General features: G+C 40.7%; 1 protein-coding gene across 2 annotated transcripts in view; it reads left to right on the plus strand.

Moving 5' to 3' along the window:
- Positions 1-21,400, plus strand: part of hm13 (histocompatibility (minor) 13) — a 41,263-nt gene extending 19,863 nt beyond the window's left edge. The window contains exons 8-13 of one of the 2 annotated variants that reach the window (XM_078418798.1): positions 863-946; positions 2,519-2,555; positions 5,786-5,888; positions 7,126-7,211; positions 13,152-13,335; positions 18,057-21,400. In XM_078418798.1, coding sequence (XP_078274924.1) covers positions 863-946; positions 2,519-2,555; positions 5,786-5,888; positions 7,126-7,211; positions 13,152-13,299 — 458 coding nt within the window. In that variant the 3' untranslated portion in view covers positions 13,300-13,335; positions 18,057-21,400. The remainder of the gene's footprint in view (positions 1-862; positions 947-2,518; positions 2,556-5,785; positions 5,889-7,125; positions 7,212-13,151; positions 13,336-18,056) is intronic. The other variant, XM_078418800.1, reaches the window with a different exon arrangement.
- The last annotated feature ends 700 nt before the right edge of the window (positions 21,401-22,100 follow it).

Raw genomic sequence — 22,100 nt, forward strand, 5'->3', positions numbered from 1 at the left:
CTGTCAGCATTCCCCTAGCTGGTGGTTGGATTCCAAATGACCTGTGGCTGGGCGATATCACTCTGCACAGCACGAACTGGGATGAGATGTACAAAAGCAAACATTCCGGTTGTCGGCTGCATCCCAGATGCTCTGTGTTTATACAGTCTGGCACTGGAATGTTCTGAAGACATTGTGAAAGATTGTTCCCCTTTTTAAAAGCGAGCCACCCTTGCTGCCATGTTCCTCACTGGGTCAACTGATGATGCTGAATTGTGGTTTAACAGGATGGCAGTAGTTCGTTGACAATTCTCCCAAATTAGTGCTTTGTGGTTTGACTTCATTGAGTATTGACAGTGTATGCAATGGGTGGTATGGGGAAAGAGAGCATCACCTACATATCCTGGAGTGCCACAGTGGTGCAGAGGTAAAGTTGCTGCCTTACAGCGCCAGAGACCCGGGTTTGATCCTGAACATAAGTGCTGTCTGTGTGGAGTTCGTACATTCTCCCTGTGACCATGTGGGTTTTCCTCGGGTGCTCCGGTTTCCTCCCACACTACAGGTTGTAGGTTAATTGGCTTAGGTAAATATTCTAAATTGTCCTTGGTGTTTGTAGGATAGTACTACTGTATGGGGGTTGCTGGTCGGTATGGACTCAGTGGGCCGAAGGGCCTGCTTCGTGTTTTATCTCTAAACTAAACACTATTTCACATGACCCTGCGAGGCGACACCATTAGGTGAAACTATCTTTTTATTTTCTTTGCCAGCTTTTCTGAGCTTTCTTAAAGATGTCATGCACCTGTAATATTTCCCCAGCTATTTTTCTCCTTGTTCTCTACAGAGATTGGATGACATTGATTTTTTGTTTTTTTGTTTGCCTTAGTGGTGTTTCCCCAAGATCTTCTCGAGAAAGGACTTGCTGCCAATAATTTTGCAATGCTTGGCTTGGGAGATATTGTCATTCCAGGTATTTGTGCTTTCATTAAGAGGTATTTGTGCTTTCATTGTGCTTAAATTGTGCATCCAATTTATTTAATACCAGCTTGCAATTAAGCACATGCTCCAGACAATTGGCCTAAATATTGAAAAGTTGAATGCTGTAGTAATTTTTGTTTTGATGTGACCAAATTAGCTTGCATTTTCTGCAGCAGTTCTTATCATGCATTGTTTTAAGGGTGTCGATGTTATGCATCTTTCACATCCTTGCAAAGAGTTTCACTGTTGATGCAACGCAGGGACATTTTCTAGTCTGATATGGGAGAATATTGGAGGAGGGGGCTGAAAGCCACAAGTCATCGTGCATCAATTCATTGGATACAAAATGCTGGAGTAACTCAGCAGGTCAGGCAGCATCTCTGGAGAAAAAGGATTTGGGTTGGAACCCTTCTTCAGACCCTCCGACCCGAAACGTCACCCATTCTTTTTCTTCAGAGATGGTGCCTGACCTGCTGAGTTAGTTCAACACTTTGTCTATCTTCATTATAAACCAGAATCTGCAGTTCCTTTCTTCACAAATTAATTGGAGACTTCAAGATATGGGCATCAGTGATGTGGCCAGCATTTATTGCCCATGTATCTGACCAGATCGGCTTGCTCTGTCATTTCAAGACGATGACATTTAAAGAGCCAGCCACATTACTGTGGGTCTGGAGTTGCTATGAGGATGGTACATTTCCTCCTCGGAGGTACGTTCGTGAACAGATGGGTTCTTCCAATCCATCTTAACAATTCTTTGGTAGTTATGTGGTCGAGATACTAGAGTGCTGATGTTGTTTCTTGGTGTTGTGCCAGTGAGAATGCCGATTAAAGAATACTAAACAGGTGTTGACAGGAGTATGAAGGAGAGTAAGAAACCATTATGATGTAGTTGTTTGGTTCAACAGTGGGGAAGGTACATCCTGTGATTTTTATAAAAAGCTGTCAAATCTTATCCATAAGGGAAAAATGCATCTGGCCTCACTTGACGAGCTAGAGTCAATCCCATGTCCCCTGCCTTCCCTCTCTTCCTCATGACCCCACATTTGCCTTTATTAGAACCCATTTGCCACAACTCTGCTTAGTCTATTAATTTATTTGTCAATTTAATGCAGACTTTTGAAGTTAATGAAGCTGGAAAGCCCAGCAACATAATGTATCTTTGTGTAGGAATGAACTGCAGATGCTGATTTACACCAAATTAGAGTGACGCAGTGGGTCGGGCAGCATCTCTGGAGAAAAGGAACAGGTGATGTTTTGGGTCAGGGCACTTCTCCGGTCTATTCATTTTCTGACCCTATGTACTTTTGTGAGGTGGACTGCAGACTGCTCTCCACATTGCAAGGGGGTATAAAAACCCTTCCATGTACCATCATAGATAATACTCATTTGTGTATCCAAAATAACAATATAATTAGGCACAATCGTGATATGTTCAAGAGGGAATTGAGGAAACGCCTTCACTATTAGAGTAGTTGGGATGTAGAACTCATTACCATGAAGAACAGTTCATATCAATTCAGTGCAATTCTGACTGAAAACAACTTTTTTCTTTTCTAAACAGGCATCTTCATTGCCCTTTTGCTTCGTTTTGATGTGAGGTAAGCTGCCTGAAGATATAAGCAGAGTAGTATGTGACTTAAAGATTGAACTCGATGTGTGTTTTCTCCATGTCCATCTAGTGACTTTGAATAATTGTTCTAATGTTGAAAAAGTATAATATAGTTACATTTTTCATACATTTACTTATCCTAGATTCTCTTGCATTGGCAGCCTTGCCATTTCTATCACTTTCTCCCCTCTAACTGAAGGTATTGATAGTTTTGTGTAGTATCACGTATATCTGTATTTTGCCTATGCTGTGAACACTGAGTAAAATACATTTGCTTTATTCACATAGAATTTCACATTTGCAAGGATTACTTTCCAGTAGCTGATTTATCTTTAAACATCATTGTACTTGCAACCGAGCATTGTCCTGATCTTGGGCTGAGACGAGTTGCAGAGCCATCCAGCCAAGATACTAAACAGCGTGGGGACCTTCCCACTCTTGGTAGATTTCTCATAGTTTGAGATAATTGTATAGTAAACAAATACTTCAATGCTGTGTCTGCTTTTGGTTGTCAATCTGGAGTTGCATAACATGGCAACGCTTATCCTTGTTTTGACTTGCTCTTTATTTCATGTGTTGATTACCTGTTAATTGTGGAAGAGGGTTGCTTGAGGATAAAGATGGAATATATTCTTGGATTCAAGATGTAGCAGAGGTAGTGAGTTATGGGAGAGGATTCCTTGGATAAGATTCACTCCCATTTAGAATAAAATGTGCAATTTAAGGTTTATGTTCTCAGCAGGTCGTGTCTTACAAACTTGATCAAGTTGTTTTTTAGGTGTCAAAGGTGATTGATGAGGATAGGGCAGTGGATGTTGTCTACATAGACATGGATGCTGTCTACAGCAAAGCATTTGACAAGGTTCCACATGCTAGGCTGCCCTGGAAGGTTAGATTGCATTGGATCCAAAGAGAGATAGTTGAATGGAGCGAAAATTGGCTTCATGGAAGGAAGCAGAGGGTGATGGTGGAAGGCTGTTTCTTGGATTGGAGGCCTGTGAGTAGTGGTGTGCTTCAGGATTCGGCGTTGGGCCTGTTACTGTTTGTCATCCATATCAATGTGGATGAGGACATACACAGCAAGATTAGTAAGTTTGCAGATAATACAAAAGTGGGTGGTTTTGCAGATAGTGAAGATCGTTGTGAAAAATGACAGCAGGATTGTGATCGATTGGCCAGGTGGAATTTAATACAGGGAAATGTGAGGGGTTGCATTTTGGGAAGTCTAACATGGGCAGCACCTACATGGTGAAAGGTAGGGCTCTGGGTAGTGTTGTAGAGCAGAGGGATCCAGGAGTGCAGGTGCATGGTTCTTTAAAGGTTGAGTCGCAGGTAGATCGGGTGGTCAATAAGGCTTTTGGCACGTTGGCCTTCATTAGCCAGAGTATTGAGTATAGAAGTTGGGAGGTCATGTTGCAGTTGTATAAGACGTTGGTGAGGCTGCATTTAAAGTATTATGTTCAGTTCTGGGCAAAGTGTTATAGGAAAGATGTTGTCTAGCTGGAAAGGGTACAAATAAAGTTTACAGGGATGTTGCCAGGACTAGAGGGTCTGAGCTATAGAGAGAGGTTGCGTAGGCTGGGACTCTATTCTTTGGAGCGCGGGAGGATGAGGGGTGATCTTAGAGAGGTGTATAAGATCATGAGAGGAATAGATTGGGTAGGTGCAGGATTTCTTGCCCTGAGTAGGTGAATTGAGAACTAGAGGACATAGATTTAAGGTGAAGGGGAAAAGATTTAATAGGAATCTGAGGGTTTACTTTTTTCACACAAAGGGTGGTGGAACCTGTATGGAACAAGCTTCCAGAGCAGGTAGTTGAGGCAGGGATAATTCCAACATTTAACAAGCAGACAGGTACATGGATAGGACGGGTTTGGAGGGATATGGACCAAATGCTGGCAGGTGGGATGAGTGTAGCTGGGACGTGTTGGCCGGTGTGGGCAAGTTGGGCCGAAGAGCCTGTTTTCACACTGTATCACTCTATGACTATGACTTTAGTAAGGAATTTGACACTGTCCCTCATGCCAAGTCAATGAAGAAGATTACGATGCATGAGATCCACAGTGACCTGGTAGTTTGGATTCAGAACTGGTTTACCCATGGAAAACAAGGTAGTGGTGGAAGGGTGTCATTCTGGCTAGAGTTGGTGACCAGTGATGTTCCCCAGGGATCTGTGCAAGGACCTCTGATTTGTGATCGATATAAATGACTAGGACCTAATGTAGACAGGTTAGTTTGCAACGTACCAAAATTTCTGCAGTTGGCAACTGGAGAAAGTTGTCAAAGAATACAGCACGATATCGTCAGTTGCAGATATGGGAAAATAAATAATAATAATATAATAATATTCATTTATTGTCGTTGCAACGAGTACAACGAAATTAAAAATAGCAATCCTGACGGGGCGTAAAAACATATATGCAATAAATGCAAAACAAATAAATACAAATATATTAAATACAAACGTTTTAACAGTGTGACCTAGTGCAGAAAGTAGTGTTCAGTTCTCATATGGCCCTGGGGTAAAAACTGTTCTTAAGTCTGTTTGTTCGGGATTTGATCGACCTGAAACGACCTGAAATGGAGAAAGTATACAGTTATTAGCAAGAGCCTGAACAACATTAATGTACAGAGATCTTGGGGTCCAAGTACATAACTCCCTGAAGGTAGTAACACTTTGTTGGAGTGGTAAAGAAAGTGAATGGCATGTTTCGTTTATTAGTCAAGGTATTGAGTATAAAAGTTAGGAAGTCAAGTTGCAATTTGATAGGACTTTCAGTACTGGCGTTGTGGGCTGATGGGCCTGTTCCAGTGCTGAACTGTTCTGAGATGCTTGGATCGTAGTTTGAACAGATTGTCATCTATGTACTAAAACTCGTTTGTTTGTTCCTGAACTACAGCCAAAACGGTACATGATAGCGCGACAATTTTAGTCCCACCTTACTCACCGTCGTCCCTTTGGTGCTAATGGAAGAAGTTTCATTGAAATCAGTGTTCTATTTTAAAAGTTATTCACATTTTAAAGTTTAAATCTATCTCCCTAGGGAGATGGGTGGAGGTGGAATGGGGAGGGGGGGGAGAGGGTGCTACACCAATGCAGGAGAGGTTTGGGCCCAACGGGTCCACTTGGTCTAGTTTCAAATTAAAATCCTGCTGTTGAAGACAATTGGTATATACAGATATTGCCAACCTGTGTTTTGTCTTTCCCTTACTATGTAGTTTGAAGAAGAATAGTCGAACGTACTTCTATACCAGCTTCTTGGCTTACATACTTGGTCTTGGACTTACCATATATGTAATGCACACTTTCAAGCATGCACAGGTGAGTTAATGTAGTCTTAAATCTTAATTATCCTTTGATTCATTGTTGCTCCCGGCTAATCTTGGCACCTGTTATGGGGTGATGCCGATTTATTGAAATCATCATTCACCCATCTGGGTTATTGAAGTGAGTGATTCTGTTATGTGAACCTGGAGGCAAATATAATAACCAAGTTACATAACTGTATTGGGCTGGAGTGCTACCTCACCAAATGCACAAAATCATAATAAATATCTAACTAAAACTAGAGCCAAATGTTTTTCAAAAATCGTGAAAAAAATCTACTGTCTAATAAAAAAGCCAACGTATCTATTGAGTGCACCCCTTACAGGGAGTCCTCATGTCCACAGGGAACGCATGTTGGTTTGAAGAATTGATGTCATGATGGTGGTTGTATACTAAAGGAAATGTAATAGAATTATTACACTGACTGGCATAATGAAACTTTTCCTACTCTCAAGTTAAATGTCTGAAAAGCTGCAAGCTGCACTTCAGAGCCACATGGGTCAAGCATAGCTATCCGAGTATGAAATCTACCAATCTTATGTGACTTGGCCTGTGACTTCAGACCCACAATGATGTGCTTATTTCTTAACCGTTCTCTGAAATGACCTAATTAGAATCTTTGATCAAGAGTAGTTAGGAGTGGGAAATAAATGCAGCCTGTTTTTTTCCAGTAAAACCTATATCCCGAAGACAACTTTGAATTGTATATTGTTGTGCCCTGAGACTGCGGCGATTCGCTGAGCTATAGGGAGAGGTTGGGAAGGCTGGACCTTTAATGAAATGCAGGTGGCTGAGGGGTGATCTTGTAAAGGTAGATAAAATCATGAGGCGAATAGATAGGGTGAATGCAGTCTTTTACTTGGGATAGGTGAATTTGTGTTAAAGATGAGGGGGCCAAGATTTAATACAAACCTGAGGGGCAACTTGTTCTTTCAGAGGGTGGTGGGTATATGGAATGAGCTGCCAGAGGAGGTAGTTGAAGCAGGTACTATAGCAACATTTAAACGACGTTTGGTTTAAAATGCTGACTCCTTTTTTTAATACATTTATAGGGGTGTGGAATATATTTTCTACAGTGTAGAAAAATGGGATTGAATCATTCTGGAAATATCAAGTGCTATAAAAAATTATTTGGTGCACTTATTTCATGCCAAAATAGCAATATTTAGCAAAATTGTATTGAGACCTATTTGATTGCCTTCTAAAAGCACATGTACTCTTTAATTATCAGCCTGCTCTACTGTACTTGGTACCTGCCTGCATTGGATTACCGGTCATTGTTGCTTTGGTTAAAGGAGAACTTAATGACATGTTCAGGTAAGAATTTGGTTTGAGCTTATGGAACTGATTATCAGCTCGTATCAGAGATGTGTATTAGACTGAGATTTGTTACCAGATGTACGCATTCACTGTTGATAAAATTGCCCTTTCGAAAAACTACTCAACCACGAAAGCTTGTGGATGGTCGTCTGGACTGCCTTGCAGCTCCAAAGACCAAGGTTTGATCCTGACCTCTGGTGCTAACTGCATGGTGTTTGCAAGTCCTCAGCATCGCTTTTTATTGATACTTAAGTTTATTTCCACATCCTAAAAATGTGCTGGTAGATCAATTGGTTACTGTAAATTTCCAGTTAGTGGAGATTAATGGCAACTAATAATTGGGCAGCACAGTGGTGCAGCGGTAGAGTTGCTGCCTTACAGCGAATGCAGCGCTGGAGACCTGGGTTCGATCCCGACTAAGGCTGCTGTCTGTACGGAGATTGTACGTTCTCCCCGTGGCCTGCGTGGGTTTTCTCCAAGATCTTCAGTTTCCTCCCACACTCCTAAGACGCACAGGTATGTAGGTTAATTGGCTTGGTAAATGTAAAAAATTGTCCCTAGTGGGTGTAGGATAGTGTTAATGTGCGGGGATCACTGGTTGACGCGGACCCGGTGGGCCGAAGGGCCTGTTTCCATGCTGCATCTCTAAACTGAACTAAACTAAATTTTAGAGGGATTTGTTGGGGATGTGTGGGAGAGAATAAGTTGCAAAAGTTAGCAGACAGAAAATAGGATTGATGGGATTATTCCCTTGGGAGCCAAGAGGTTCCCTTGATCTGGTGGACTGAATGGCTGCATCCAATGTCGTCATGAGATGATCTTTGGCCTCTGCTTTCCTCCTGAGTGTGTTTCATCTGTTGTGGATGATCTAAGAACTTTACTTTGGAAATAATATTGTTCATTTTTTTAAATGTTTTCAAGCTCTGAATCTGTTCCACTAAGACCTCGTTGTACCTGTCCCCATTAAACACTTTTTGATCACCATGTAACGCCTATAAGCAAATTATGATGGTTTCAAAAGTTAATATGGTCAGTGTAGTGAATCTTCAGAGATCAGACAAAGCAAGAGTGTATTTTATATTCTTATTACTGTATCACTTTGTCAACAGGTCTCTGTGCACCAGAGCCCAGCTGTTGGTGTGTTTATTAGCAGTGATGATATTTTTGAAGTTTGTTTCCTCTTGGGTAGTTCTCAAGTCAGTAAGAAACTAGAAGTAGCAGTATATCTTTAATCTAAGTACTATTTTTTTGTGTATTTGTTTTATGAATAGAAATTCTTTCAAATGGAAAACTACTCTTGCTTTTATTGTGCCTTTCCCGCATTAAAACTGAATGGTATCCTTATATGCATAGTCACAGCACATAAATAGGCCACTCAGCCCACCACATGCATGCAAAACCCTTTGTCCATTAACATTTGCCCACACTTATGTCTTTGGGACCAGAGGAAGAGTCTCTACCGGAAACATCCACTGTTCATTTCCTTCCAAGTTGCTGCCTGACCTGAGTTCCTCCAGCAGTTTGTTCTTTATGGTGACCAGTGTTTGTAAAGTTGCAACATAACTTCTCAACTTTTGGATTCTGGGCCTTTTGAGGATGAGCATGCCAAAGTTATTCTTAACCACCCTGTCCACTTGTCTTGTCATTTTCAGTAAACTGTGGACTTGGACCTTTGGGTTTCTCTGTTCATCTGCATTCTGATGTGGCTTACTTCTATTTCACTTAATGAAATGCATCACCTTGCACTTGGCAGGGCTAACTTCCACCTTCCAATGCTTGCCCAATTTTGTGTCTGATCCATAACTTGCTGTTGATTTAAACAACCTTCCACATTATCCACTGCCTGTCCTCTTCAGGTTTGTTTATAAAATATGTTGGATTTCTTCTTAATCTTGCTAAGAATATTGCTGATCCCTTTTTCCCCTCATTTTCTTAAATTCCCCCTGACATTGTACATATTCTTCAAGAGACTTCATCCACCCCGATTGCCTCTATCTGTCAAATTGTTTGTTGTTTTTACATAATCAAATCTTCAAAATCCTTTTGTCGCCCAAGATTCCCAAATCTTGCCATCTTTGCTTTTCATTCTTGAACATGTTGGCCATGAACTCTAACTCTTAAGTTTATCATTTGTGAATTGTATGTGAAAACATCTGCTCCCAATCTACTTTGACCACATGATCTCTCGTGCTGTTTAAATCAGCTGCCCCCCCCTTCCCATTTCAAGAACATAGCTTAGGAACTTGAAGCAGGATACTTGAGTAGAATGGGGTGCTATGTAAAGCTAATTAAAATTGCGAGGGTACAATGGAGTTGAAGGAAGAAACATTTTGCTGAATTTCTGATTTCCAATAGTTACACAGCAATCACTCTACTAGAAGTACCTGTGTATGTCTAAGGAAAGCAGAATAATAGTCAATACTTCAGTTCAAACTCGGCAAAATCCATGGTTTAATTTGGCTTGTTACTGCTGTTTTCCACAGTTATAATTTTCCAATGAATAAAATCTACGTGTCTTAGACACTGATGTTGCTTGAAAACTGGATTAGCACCATGCTACTTCAGGAAGAAGCTTTCTCAGGAAGAAGCTTTCTCTTGTGTGAACCTGTATGAAAGCCGTGTAGAAAAGCCACTGCCCAGAACAACTGCACAACTAATTCCCTCGCATTGGCCATCCTTTCACTGGGTTAGTACCCAGTTGATCAGCTCCAAGGAGAGATTTGTCTGAATGTTCTCGGGCTGTAGGGCAGCAACCATACCAAATGTGCGCTTTAACTTTGTTTAATTAATCCAGAGGCACAGCTGCTGTTAATGTGACCTCGCTACGGAACTATTGCAAACACCTGAAATCCATAAAGCAGCTGTAAGACAGGAGGAAATGCACACGGGCGTGTTCTTGTTTTGGTTCCTCAAACTGGATTATGGCTGCTGTCCAAAGCCATTCTATTTTTGGTGTGTTTTCTTTGAGACCAGAATAACTGAAATCCCAGAAAAAATATTACAGGATAGTAGGAACTTGTGTAAAGGGGATGAATGTTCAATTTATTTATAAATGGGAACTGGGTGGTTTAACAGTAAATGTGGAACATTCAGTTCTACTTGAAAAAGTTGGTTAGAGGCTTCGGCTATCATGACAAATGACTTCATCCATTGTATGCTTTGATATCTCCACAAATGCCTCTGTTGTTTTAAGGTCTTGGTTATTTTGCAGGATTGGTTGGCATTGCCCATATTGTTAATTCATCTTGGCTGAGTTTCTGTCTCTGTTCTGATAGCTGGAAGGTACCTCTTGGACTAAAGTGTAGGTAGCACAGATTACCTGGTGTTGTGCAAGCACCTTGTTTTATGCATGTTTGATTTGAGTTTTTGAAATACAGTGCTTGTTTAATTCAAGCCCTAATTTACACATTTTTTAAAATCAACGCACTCAAATTTTTACTTGTTCAAATGTTTAAATTTGCATGTTTTCTTTGCAAGCTTATGATTATGCGCTGCTTTTCAGAAATGTATCCCTGACATAAAACATGAGGTGCCTGTACAACTTAAACATTTTCGCAAACAGTATTGCTCATTTGTTTCACTGCTATTTGAGACCTAGCTGGATGCAATTGGCTGTGTACTCTTCCTCTGTTACTGCAGTGGCTGCTCCTCCAAAAATAAATAATAGATGATGAAACACGAGGTGTCATGCAGAAAAAAGCAAAAGCATTTCTCTTTTGACAATTCAGTTTCAGTAAGAGTTTTGAGTATGTTTTTAAATGTTAGGTCGTTCCATTCATTTCATACCTTTAGATTATCATATTCCAAAATAGGAAATTGCACTCTTAACATTGATTAAAAAATTTAATTAGTGTACTGGTTGCATAATGACCTGTAAGAAAATTAGCAAAACTGCTCTATTTTCAGGATTGTTACTTGTCATGTTCAATGATTAGGCGAAGCACATGGGATACGTGGTTTTAAAGTACCTCCATGCAATCTTCTGAAAGGGCTCGATAGGTGTTTGTGTGTCTCATTGCTTCTTTCAAGTTGCTTTGTCTTTTTGCTCTCTGTCACTATTACTTATTTTCTTTTGATATGAGTTATTCTTGGTGCCACAATTCTTCCTCTATTATACATTTTGTGCATTTGTTTTGACATTACTGAGGAAGCAATGTATGTGAGCTTTGTAGGTGTTCTTTAACCCTTTTTATTCTGATTGTTACTGAGAAATAAGCAGTTTGTGTACAAAAACATATCTTCCTGTAGTGATCTGAAAAAGGGATGTTGTGTCAGAACACCCCGGCAGTATGAACATTGACTTCTCTAACTTAGCTCCTCTGTCCCTCTCTTCCCCTCCCCCTTCCCAGTTCTCCCACTGTCTTCCTGTCTCCAACTATAATCCTTTCTTTGTCCTGCCCCCCCCCCCCCCCCCCCCCCGGCATCAGTCTGAAGGATCTTGACCCAAAACGTCACCCATTCCTTCTCTCCAGAAATGCTGCCTGACCCGCTGAGTTACTCCAGCATTTTGTGATACCTGAAAAAGGGATGTTAACCCTGAAGGACTAGATTTTTTTTTCCAGTCTTGGTCATTTCAATGGAGAAATGAGATTGTCTCTTGTGTTGTTTGTCTTGCGTGTTGCTTGTGTGCCGAATTTTGATGATCAAGAGACATGTAACCTTTATCCGAAGTTAGACACAAAAAGCTGGAGTAACTCAGCAGAACTCGTTGAGTTACTCCAACCTTTTGTGTCTATCTTTGGTTTAAACCAGCATCTCCAGTTCCTTCCTACACATTTAGCCAAGCCTGGTTCAATATATCCCACCAACATCAACCCTTGGTTCCAGGAATTGCTCAGCAGTCAGCAGTAAGAATCTAGCAGGCTACCTTTCAACCTCGCCTAACATTGTGGAGGCTATCTTTCATCCTTGCCTGTCCGTCACCAGAAGAGCAGCAGTTTTGGAAGGTGGAAAGAATTACAGCATGTTCTTGATCAGTTGGGCAATTGGGCTAAGGAATGGTAAATGGAGTTTAATGCTGATAAGTGTCAGGTGTTGCATTTTGGGAAGTCAAACCAGGACGCGATCTACATGGTGAATGGCAGGGCCCTGCGGGGTGTATCGAGGGCAAAGGGATTGGAGGGATATTGGCCAAAAGCAGCAAGGTGGGACTAATGTAGATATGGCATCTTGGTCAGCATGAGCAAGTTGGGCTGAAGGGCCTGTTTCTGTGCTGTACAGCTCTGACTCTGGTTCACAACACCATCATGGGGACAATTATCTACATGTGCAGTAAATGCAGGTTATTGTCTGAGATGTCCATAATTCTTAAAAACAAAAAGTAAAAAAACACGGACAATATCCAGCAAGTCTGACACATCTGTGGAAAGAGATTGAGGTCAAGGGGTGATGTACTTTAATCAGAATTGGGAAATGTTGACATTTTAAGTCGCAGAAAGATAGAGAACATGAGAGCATAGTTGAGCAGAAACTAAATGAAATGGATGGTGGTTGAAGCTGAAAATAGGTTGTTAAAAAATGCCTGGGTGAGTGGTACAAATTAGAGCTGACTTTAAATTTGCATCATTCACTGTTGCAGCCTTGTCAGAATGTGAATGGCAACACCTTAGCAGTTTGATGTAGCTTGATTCAGCATTGAAGAGCCATGCAAGTTGTAGGTTAATATAGCATTTCAATTTAATTCCTTTATCAATGTTACTGCATTTCAATTTGAGCCTCTGGGTGTCATAAACTTGAAGCTTTAAAAGTTCCTGATTGCTCCAGTGCTGATTCTAGCATCTAAGTTTGGAATGGAATTTGATACACCAGGTTAGTATTTGTGTTGAGATCGCTGCACTTGCACTGAATAAATTGTTTGTGCTCTTTTTCTTAATGAAGCTTCCTCTTCTGTTTTCTTCCTCTTATCCTATTCCTTTCCTCCATGTTTCTGTTGATCAGCTACGAGTCTTCAGCTGAGGTCATGCCACACACGCCGAGGCTCACCCATTTCCCCACCGTCTCGGGCTCCCCTGCTAGTCTGGCCAACTCCATGCAGCAAAAGCCCAACTCTCCCCGCCGCAGGCGGACGATCCCAAGCCCCATGTAGTTCCGTGAGAGGGATTGTGGAGCAGCAGCGGGTCAGGTATTCATGACTTCTTTTGCCTGTGTCGTAACATTTCCAGCATGCTGGCACAATACAAGCTGCTTTGACTTGTGTACGCTATTTTTCCTTTGTGTTTAGTTTTTGTTTTACTTTGCTCTTCATTTGAAGGTGGGGTTGTTAATCCATTAAATAGCAGCTTCAGATGCATGGCCTTAACATGACCCTCAGCAAGGCATGCCTGCAGTATTCTAGGTAGCAAGATGTGTATATTAATTGCTAATCCTCTAGCATGAACTTCCTGTGTCAACTGCACTAGTTTGTATTGTGGATGGGTGTGTTTCAACATCTACTTCCAGAATGCTGGAGACAATCATGAGAATGGAATAATGTTCACCAAACTGCTTCCATAACATTCATCATATATGTAGCCATGAGGCTGTCTTTTATGCCTCAACTACTATTGCTCTTCTTCTAGCAACACCTCCCAATTCCTGAGACTTAATTCCCTGTACAGACTAATTGAGAAAAAGTTGTCATTGTTTTTTAATTGAAATTTACTTTGCTTGGTAAGAATGGCTTCTTGATCTACTTCTATATATTTAGTTGTGTTAGAGACATATATTCAGCCAATGTGAAATATCAATGTTTGCTTGGAAGACTACATCACTGATGTAACTGTCCAGACCCCCATGAACAGGACAGTCCCTCGCGAGGTTGGAGAAATCTAAATCAATACAACTACAGATGTTGAAATCCAAAATAAAAACAGGAAGAATTGGAAATACTTGGCATCTGTGGGAAGAGATAACATTTCAGGTCAAAGACCGTTGTCAGATGCAGCGTAACCTGCTAAGTATTTGCAATATTATCTGTTTTTATTTTGCACCGGGGAAGTGTAATTGGGAGGAGAAACTGGCTAGGTTGTTTTTGGAATAACAAATTAGGAGAAAGAATTGGCGCTTGGCCATTTAGTGATAGAGGCAAAGGTGATTGATGGGTTTTTAAGGTTATTGAAGTGACTAAAAGTTTGTATACGGTAAGATGCGTGAGTACGGTTATTAGCGTGACTAAATGTTTGTAGAAAGTAAAATGCATATGGGTGGAAGATTGGGTGGCTAAAAGGCAAGGATATATGTAGATCTCTTATTCTGAATTGTAGGATTGGTATATGCCACAAAGGTTGGTGCTGGGCTGTGACCTCTCACAATTAATAAAATGACTTGGATGAAGTTATTGAAGATGTCGGCTGAATTTGCTGAGAACACTGATAGCGAAGAAAATTATGAAAAACACTGGTCTGGGGGCAAAATTGGGGAACTACAAAGATTATAAATGGGCATCGAATAGATAAAGATCTGAAATGGCGTATGATGGGATAAAAGTGAAATTATCCATGTTCAGAGGAATAAAATTAAAGCACCACTTGATCTGGTGAGATATTGCCGAGCTCCAATGCGCATGTGGATCTAGGTGTCCTTGTGCATGATCGACTAAAGGTTAGCATGCAGACAGCAAGTAATTTTGAAAGCTAAAACTTGGGGAATTGAATGCACAACTGTGGGGATTGTTGCCTTGGTTTTATAGGACATTGTTGACACTGCAGGAAAGCCGAACTCCACCCTTCTCTTAGAATAGAAATCTGATTATAGGTGGTTGTGATTGGTTAATAGTAGAAAGCTGTGCCTATTGGGTTAGTACAGTTAGTGCTATCTCATAATTCCAGTGAGCAGGATTCAATGCTCATCTCCAGTGCACTTGCTGCATGCTTTCCCTGTACGTTCCCTGAGATGCTCTGGTTTCCTCCCGATTTGTAAGGTGATGCTTTGGTAAATTGCTCCAGATGTAGGTAAGCGGTAGATGTGATGAAAATGTGACTAGAATCAGAAGATAGACACGGTGCTGGAGTACTCAGTGGGTCAGGCAGCTTCTCTGGAGAAAAGGGATGGGGGTCTTTTGGGTCGGGACCCTTCTTCAGGCTCAAGATGTTCACAAGGGCACCAATCAGAAATGCCACCCATCCTTTTTCTCCAGAGATGCTGCCTGACCTGCTGAGTTACTCCAACACTTGTCTATCTTCGGTATATGCCAGTAATTCCTTTCTTTACATGAGGAATGAGAAGATGCAGATTAAAGATTTTAACCAGCAGTTTCAAGGGAAATATGTGGGGTGTCTTTTGTGGAGTGAAATTGAGTTGGATCACTGTCAGGGTTATGGGAGCCAAAACAATTATGGCTTTAAAAAAGGAATTTGATAAGCACTTGAAAAAATAATTTGCAAGACCCTGGGAAAGAGCAGGTAAATGGGATTAATGAGATTCCTCTAAAAACAAATGATCAGTTTTGGACTGAATGGCCATTTGCAACATCCAAATCCTACTATTTGATAAAAGTGTCTAACTGATGGCACACTGGAGGAAGTCAGAAGAATGTATGACAAGGGGTTTTGTAGCAAAAAAGAATAATGCACAAAACATATTTTACGGCAATTATGATCTGGAGGCCAATTTGAAAGGGAATTGGAAGGTTCTGCAGGAGAATGGAGCCAGTTGAATAGTTCTTTCAACTGAGCTGTGATGTAGACAATGGGACCCAGTGACTTGGAGCTGTGCCAAAATTATGCTCCTTTCAAAATTTAGAAAGGAAAAGTGGAACAAGGTTGTAGAATTCCATCAGGAGAGATCAAGGAAGAATCAGGTGTGGATCTCCCGATTCTTTCACTAATGATTTGCAACCCAACCAGGTTGCATTCTTCCTACCTCTTTCCTTGCACCACTTCCAAGTAAATGTTGTTAACTTTCTCTTGGAATCATTTCTTTTTTAAATTGTCTGCCTTTTGGCTGGGTTATTAGTCCGAAGCTAGTGTTTTGCTTTCATTAGCCTGTGCAAGCTAGCTCTCCATTTAAAGGCCCACCTGGCACCTGACTGGCACCCACCATGGGAATGGACAGGCAGACTATAGAATCTATAGCTCCATGCATTCTTAGCAGAGCCATATGTTTTCTGTGGGCTGTGATTTGATTGCTTTAAATTTAGATGAGAAAGTACCATGGTATCTCTTCAGAGACTATACGTACACTTTCGATCAAATATTTATCATATGTCATGGATATTAATTACATCAGGATTTTTATCAGCTGAGCAAGCGGGTTGAGCAATGTTTAATGCAGATAAGTGGAAGGTGTTGCATTTTGGAAAATCAAAACACGGCATGATCTTCAGTGTATAGCAGGGCCCCGGGGAGTGTTGTAGAGCAGTTGGCTCTAGGGGTACAGGAACAGGTCTCGACCTGAAAGGTCACCCATTCCTTCTCTCCTGACATGCTGCCTGACCTGCTGAGTTACTCCAGCAATTTGTGTCTACCTTCAATTTGAACCAGCATCTGCAGTTATTTTCCTACACATCCAGAGCACAGTTCTCTAAAAGTGACTTGTAAATAATTGGTAGGGTCCTTAACCTGTAACAGTAATGGCCCCAAATCTTATGGAATATTAAAAAGATAGTTGGGAGTTTATTTGGAGTTAATTGGTAAAATGCTGTAGAGACTTTAGTATTGTTTTGAAGAATTGTCAGTTAAATTTATATTGACTAGCTAGCAGTTTATTGGATCGAGTGGAATGTATACTATGATACAGTTGGACTGACTTCCCCAAGTGTTTTAACAAATTCTCTATTTTGTCCTTTGGAGTTAAGTTAGCTGATCTCATCCTGAGCCACAGCAGCTTTAATAGTTTATAAAATGACCCTTTATTGAAAATGAAGGAATGTATGATGTGAATGTTGAAGGAATGTAGAATTGGCTTGGCTTTGACAGTCTCTTCATCCAGAATAGCTTGCATGTTTTCACTGTTCAATCTGTGGATGAATGACTATTTGAGTGAAGTTCAAGCTATCTTATGTAGAAGCAAACGTAATGACACTGTCATCTCATCAGGAAGGAAGGGATAAAAATTGAATTTGATGCATTAATGAAGCTAAACTAATAGTTCTAATTTTAATAGACAATTGGTAGGAATATTTGGGGTTCAATACTAATCAATGGAGAATTAACTCAAGAGCAGTGCATAGGTTCAGCTGTGCCTTGAGGGAAGTGGAGGATTTGGCCTTTTAGACTTCAGAGATACTGCGCGGAAACAGGCCCTTTGGCCCACTGAGTCCACGCCGACTAGCGTTCACCCCGTACACACGGACACTATCCTACACTAGGGACAATTTACAATTTTAACGGAGCCGTTTAATCTACAAACCTGAAAACTGAAGGGAACAAGCCCCCAAAACAAGCATAAGCTAAAGATGGCTGCAATACAGGCCTGGCAGAGCATCACCAGAGAAGACACCCAGCAACTGGTGATGTCCATGAATCACAGACTTCAAGCAGTCATTGCATGTAAAGGATATGCAACAAAATACTAAACATAACTACTTTCATTTACATGACATTGCTGTGTCCCAAACATTATGGTGCCCTGAAATGCGGGGATTATATATAAACACTGCTGTAATTTCTACATGGTGAAACCAAAATGTATAAAAATAACCTTTATTAAAATCTGACAAGTGCACTTTAACCACATGTGATTTTTTTTCTATTACAAATCTCAAATTGTGGAGTAGGGAGGCAAATAAATGATGGGTCTTTGTCCCAAACATTATGGAGGGCACTGTAGTTCTGGGCAATGAGCAGTCAGTTTTCCAAGTCTCCACACTGATTTGATTACCGTTTCTTCAGAAAGCTTCAACTTTTGATATCGCTTCTAATGCAGGTATGAAGAAAAGGCCGACCTTCCTGACACAGAGACTTTGGATGAAACCAAGGGCGACTTGAAGGAAAACAAGAAGGAACAGTAATGGGACGTGCCATGGAGCAATCAAAAAAATTTTAAGGAAAAAAAAACATTCCCAGATGCCTGTTCTGTGTTCATTTTGTGCAAATGCCTAATTGTAATGATGTGGTTATATGTGTCTCGCATCCCTGACTATTAATGGGAAACAAAAGTATTTCATTACATCATAGCATGATGCCAGTTACACAGTTCTGCTTGGTGTTTTCTATGAATGTGCCAATTAATTGTTTTTAAAAAGAAACCCAAGGGGTTGCATCAGTGCCTATCTGTAATCTTTTAATTTATTTTTGAATGGATTGATCAGTCTGAAGAAGGTTCTCGGCCCGAAATGTCACCCAATCCTTCTCTCCAGAGATGCTGCTTGTCCCGCTGAGTTACTCCAGCATTGTGTGTCTGCCGAAGTGATCATGACACTTGAATTCAAAGATGCCAATATTGTTGTTTTGTTTCACAAACAAATGCAGAAACTGAATTTTTGGACCGGTATTCACCAAATTCATGTTATAAAATTTGTATTTATTTAAGGAAATAAATTCCTCGGCTGTTTTTTTACATGTGGCTTTCACTTAAAGTCTCCTATGTGTTTTTAAAAAGGAGGGGGGGGGAGTTAGGGTTTAATGGACAGGCTTTTTTTAAACACTGACTATTGACAATAGGTACAGCTTGCAACCTTGTATGTATGCCACACAAGAAACGCTGAAATTTAATGAGTAAAGAATTAAAAATTAACTTGTAACTTACTGAAATTTTGTACGTGTTCTAACTGCTGGAATTGCTTAATTTAATTGATTATTTTCTTTTCCTGCATTTGTTTGTTAAACCAAAATAATGCGAGCTAATTTATATTGGATGCGCAGATTAACATCCACTTAAATCCTTCCATGGTTTTTGATTTTCATTGCATTAACATTAGCTGCTTTTACTGCTATATTGCAGTACATGGCACCACCATTGTAGAGAGTGGGCATCGTGTCTGTGTAGCACCTTTTGCAGTGTTACGGATGGACCAGTGTGTGATAGAGCAGTTGCAATGCCCTACTTTTAGTCCTTCATGTCTTTCTCTTCCACATTCTCCCCAGTGACTGGTTGTATACCCTTCCATGCCTTGCCTAAGGTGAGCTAGCAGAAGAGAACTGAGGGCATGGGTAGGGGGAGGTCCTGACAATCTTTCATCTTCCCTGGTTCATATTAACAATCTCTTTTTGGGGTGTGAAGGAGGAAATAGATCAGTTAACTCCATCTTGGAATGACGAAACAGAATGAAGTAAATGACAGATTATCTTTTGGATAGTTTGGCAGGTTTCAGATGTCTCAGTCTAGATTAATCCAGTTCAGACAAACTATTGTGTCCCACCATTCTGAGTCTTGGTGCATATATTTTTAAGCACTTATCCAGCCTGAGGGATGGTAAATTGTTGACGCCTAACCTGAGATTAGCACATAATAGCGCTGAGAACCAGCACTTTGGCTCTCATATGATGTGGTGTAAGTCCTTTTGCTTCTGCATTGTCTTGCAGTTTCTTTCCTCGCAGATTTGAAATCTGCTCACCCCAGTGTTGTGTTAAGTGTTTAACATTTGGATTTGCTTTTGTTAATAAGGAACATTGCATCTTAACTCGAGATTTAAGTGAAACTGAAAAGTGTGTGGTCACAATGCAAGAATAGAAATGGACAAGTGTGCAGAATGTTAGTTTGAATAATTGACCTTAACAATTATATTTTCACCCAAATTGGCATGCTGTGGTTTGGATGTCCAAGGCATTTGGGAGTATATTTGGACAAGATTTGAATAAATGAGACGAAAACATAGGAGCAGAATTAGGCCATTGGGCCCATTGAGTCTGCTCCACCATGCGATCAGGACTGATCTGTTTTTTTAATTTCTCATCCCCATTCTCCTGCCTTCTCCCATTAACCTAGGACGTCTTTCCTAATCCAAAACCTGTCAATCTCTGCTTTAAAAATAACCCAGTGACTTGGCCTCCACTGTTGTCTGGCAATTAATTCTACAGATTCCCCACCCATTCTCTAGATGGATGAAGGTGGAGTAGATGTTCACCTCTTAAAACATCAGACCAATTAGTGAATTTTGAAACTTCATAATGTCTGTCAACCCTCTATCACACTCCTTTAAGAGAGGTGAATAAATCATGGCTCTGGGCACTACCTGCCAGAATGATTAAAGGAATCCCATTCCAGAAAGGTGACAGGAATCTGTTTAAAACAAAAATTAAGCACAACTTCGCTTTGGGTTAAAGGGTTTTTTTTAGTACAAAATATTTTAGAATGATGTTTTCAAATCTTATAGTTAGTTCGTTTTTAAGTATCCTTTAGTGATACAGCCTCCTGTCCATGTCCCGGAATGCTCACTGCATACAGCAATGCCACAGCAACAGTGGCATTATCTGAAGAAGGGTCCTGACCCAAAGTGTCACCCTTTTTCTTTAGAGATGCTGCCTGACCCGCTGAGTAGTCCAGCACTTTGTGTCAATCAGTGGCATTATCAACATTGTGGTACCACTCACTGCTGAATGTGGTACCGATTTATCCTTTTGTTTGACTCTGCTCTCGATATAACTAGTGGAAGATGATATGGCGCTAGTGTAAAGTTTGTTTGTGTGAATCTGGAGCAAATCATGCCAACTTCAACTCTGCATTCTAACTTGCTACTTCTAAACAGAAGGTGCCCGAGTCTGACCTTGGGTGCTTGGTCTGGTTTCTTCAGTGCTTCTCCCCCCACCCCCAAAATCTCTGAGCACAGTCTTTGAAGTATTAAAACATAGCTGTAGTCCTCTGGTAATCTAGACATGGCCCAGGCAGATAAAGGAGGATTTTCTTTTGTGTTGTAGCAGGGTGGTGTTATTTTATTGACTTATCTGAAACTTTTTTAAATGTGTTTGAATAAATGACTACATGTGTGCACCTGAAGCTGTGTGTGATGCCTATACAATCCTTTTTTTCTCCAGGGAGGATGTAAACCCCCTTCCTGTTCCTGTTCTCAATTGGGATTAGTCTTTCTAGTGTGTTTTAGATTCAGATGGTTTGGAGGTTTGGTGCGGTTAAAATGTATTGAAATGCCATTATTTCTGGTGGGATGGGATTTAATATTTTTTTGACTGCTCTTTGTTTAAATTCTGACATTTTGTCTTGTTCTGCCCTCTCAGAACCCCTCAATCTTGCTTTCTTTTTCATTGTAGTAAAACAAAATGGTACCTGTAGAAAGGGACTGTGGTTGATTTGCAATAAACTGGTGTGCACCACTCTCAATAATCATTGAGCATTGCCAATGTCTCCAAATTTATTCCTTGATATGCTTGGAGTTTATGAGGAGGGAAGAAAAACTCACTGCAGGCTTTATCCATTCTTGGGCCTAGGTTGGCCACAGCATTGACTAAAACCACAGAGTGAAATGTTTGAGGCTCATGCTATATTTTTGTACCTACAAACTGATATCAAAGTCTTGGGAGCGAGACCTAGATTACTACTCGTGTTCTGCCACCTTTTTGAGCCTAAGGCTTACTGGACGTCAACTAAGAAATTATACAAAGCTGCTTACAACCTTGCACACACAGCCAATGTAGATAGACACAAAGTGCTGGAGTAACTCAGCGGGTCAGGCAGCATCTCTGGAGAAAAAGGGTCTGAAGAAGGCTCTTAACCCAAAAGAGCATCCATCCTTTTTCTCCAGTGATGCTGTCAGACCTGCACTTTGTGTCTATCTTCAGTATAAACCAGCATCTGCAATTATTTTCTACACATTATAGCCAATGTACCTTGGTAATGTAGAAATTACACAACTAAACCATGCTACAGTAAAGCACCAGATCTGTGGCATGCAATGCATATATTGGCCACCAGATACCCTGTGCCACTGACTGTAAAGAGCTTTGAGACATTCCAAGCTTGTACAAAGCAGCTGTAGAAATGCAGGTCTTGTAAATCAGTCTGAAGACTGGTCCTGAC

The sequence above is a fragment of the Rhinoraja longicauda genome, chromosome 22, assembly GCF_053455715.1.
Source record: "Rhinoraja longicauda isolate Sanriku21f chromosome 22, sRhiLon1.1, whole genome shotgun sequence".
NCBI lineage: Eukaryota > Metazoa > Chordata > Chondrichthyes > Rajiformes > Arhynchobatidae > Rhinoraja > Rhinoraja longicauda.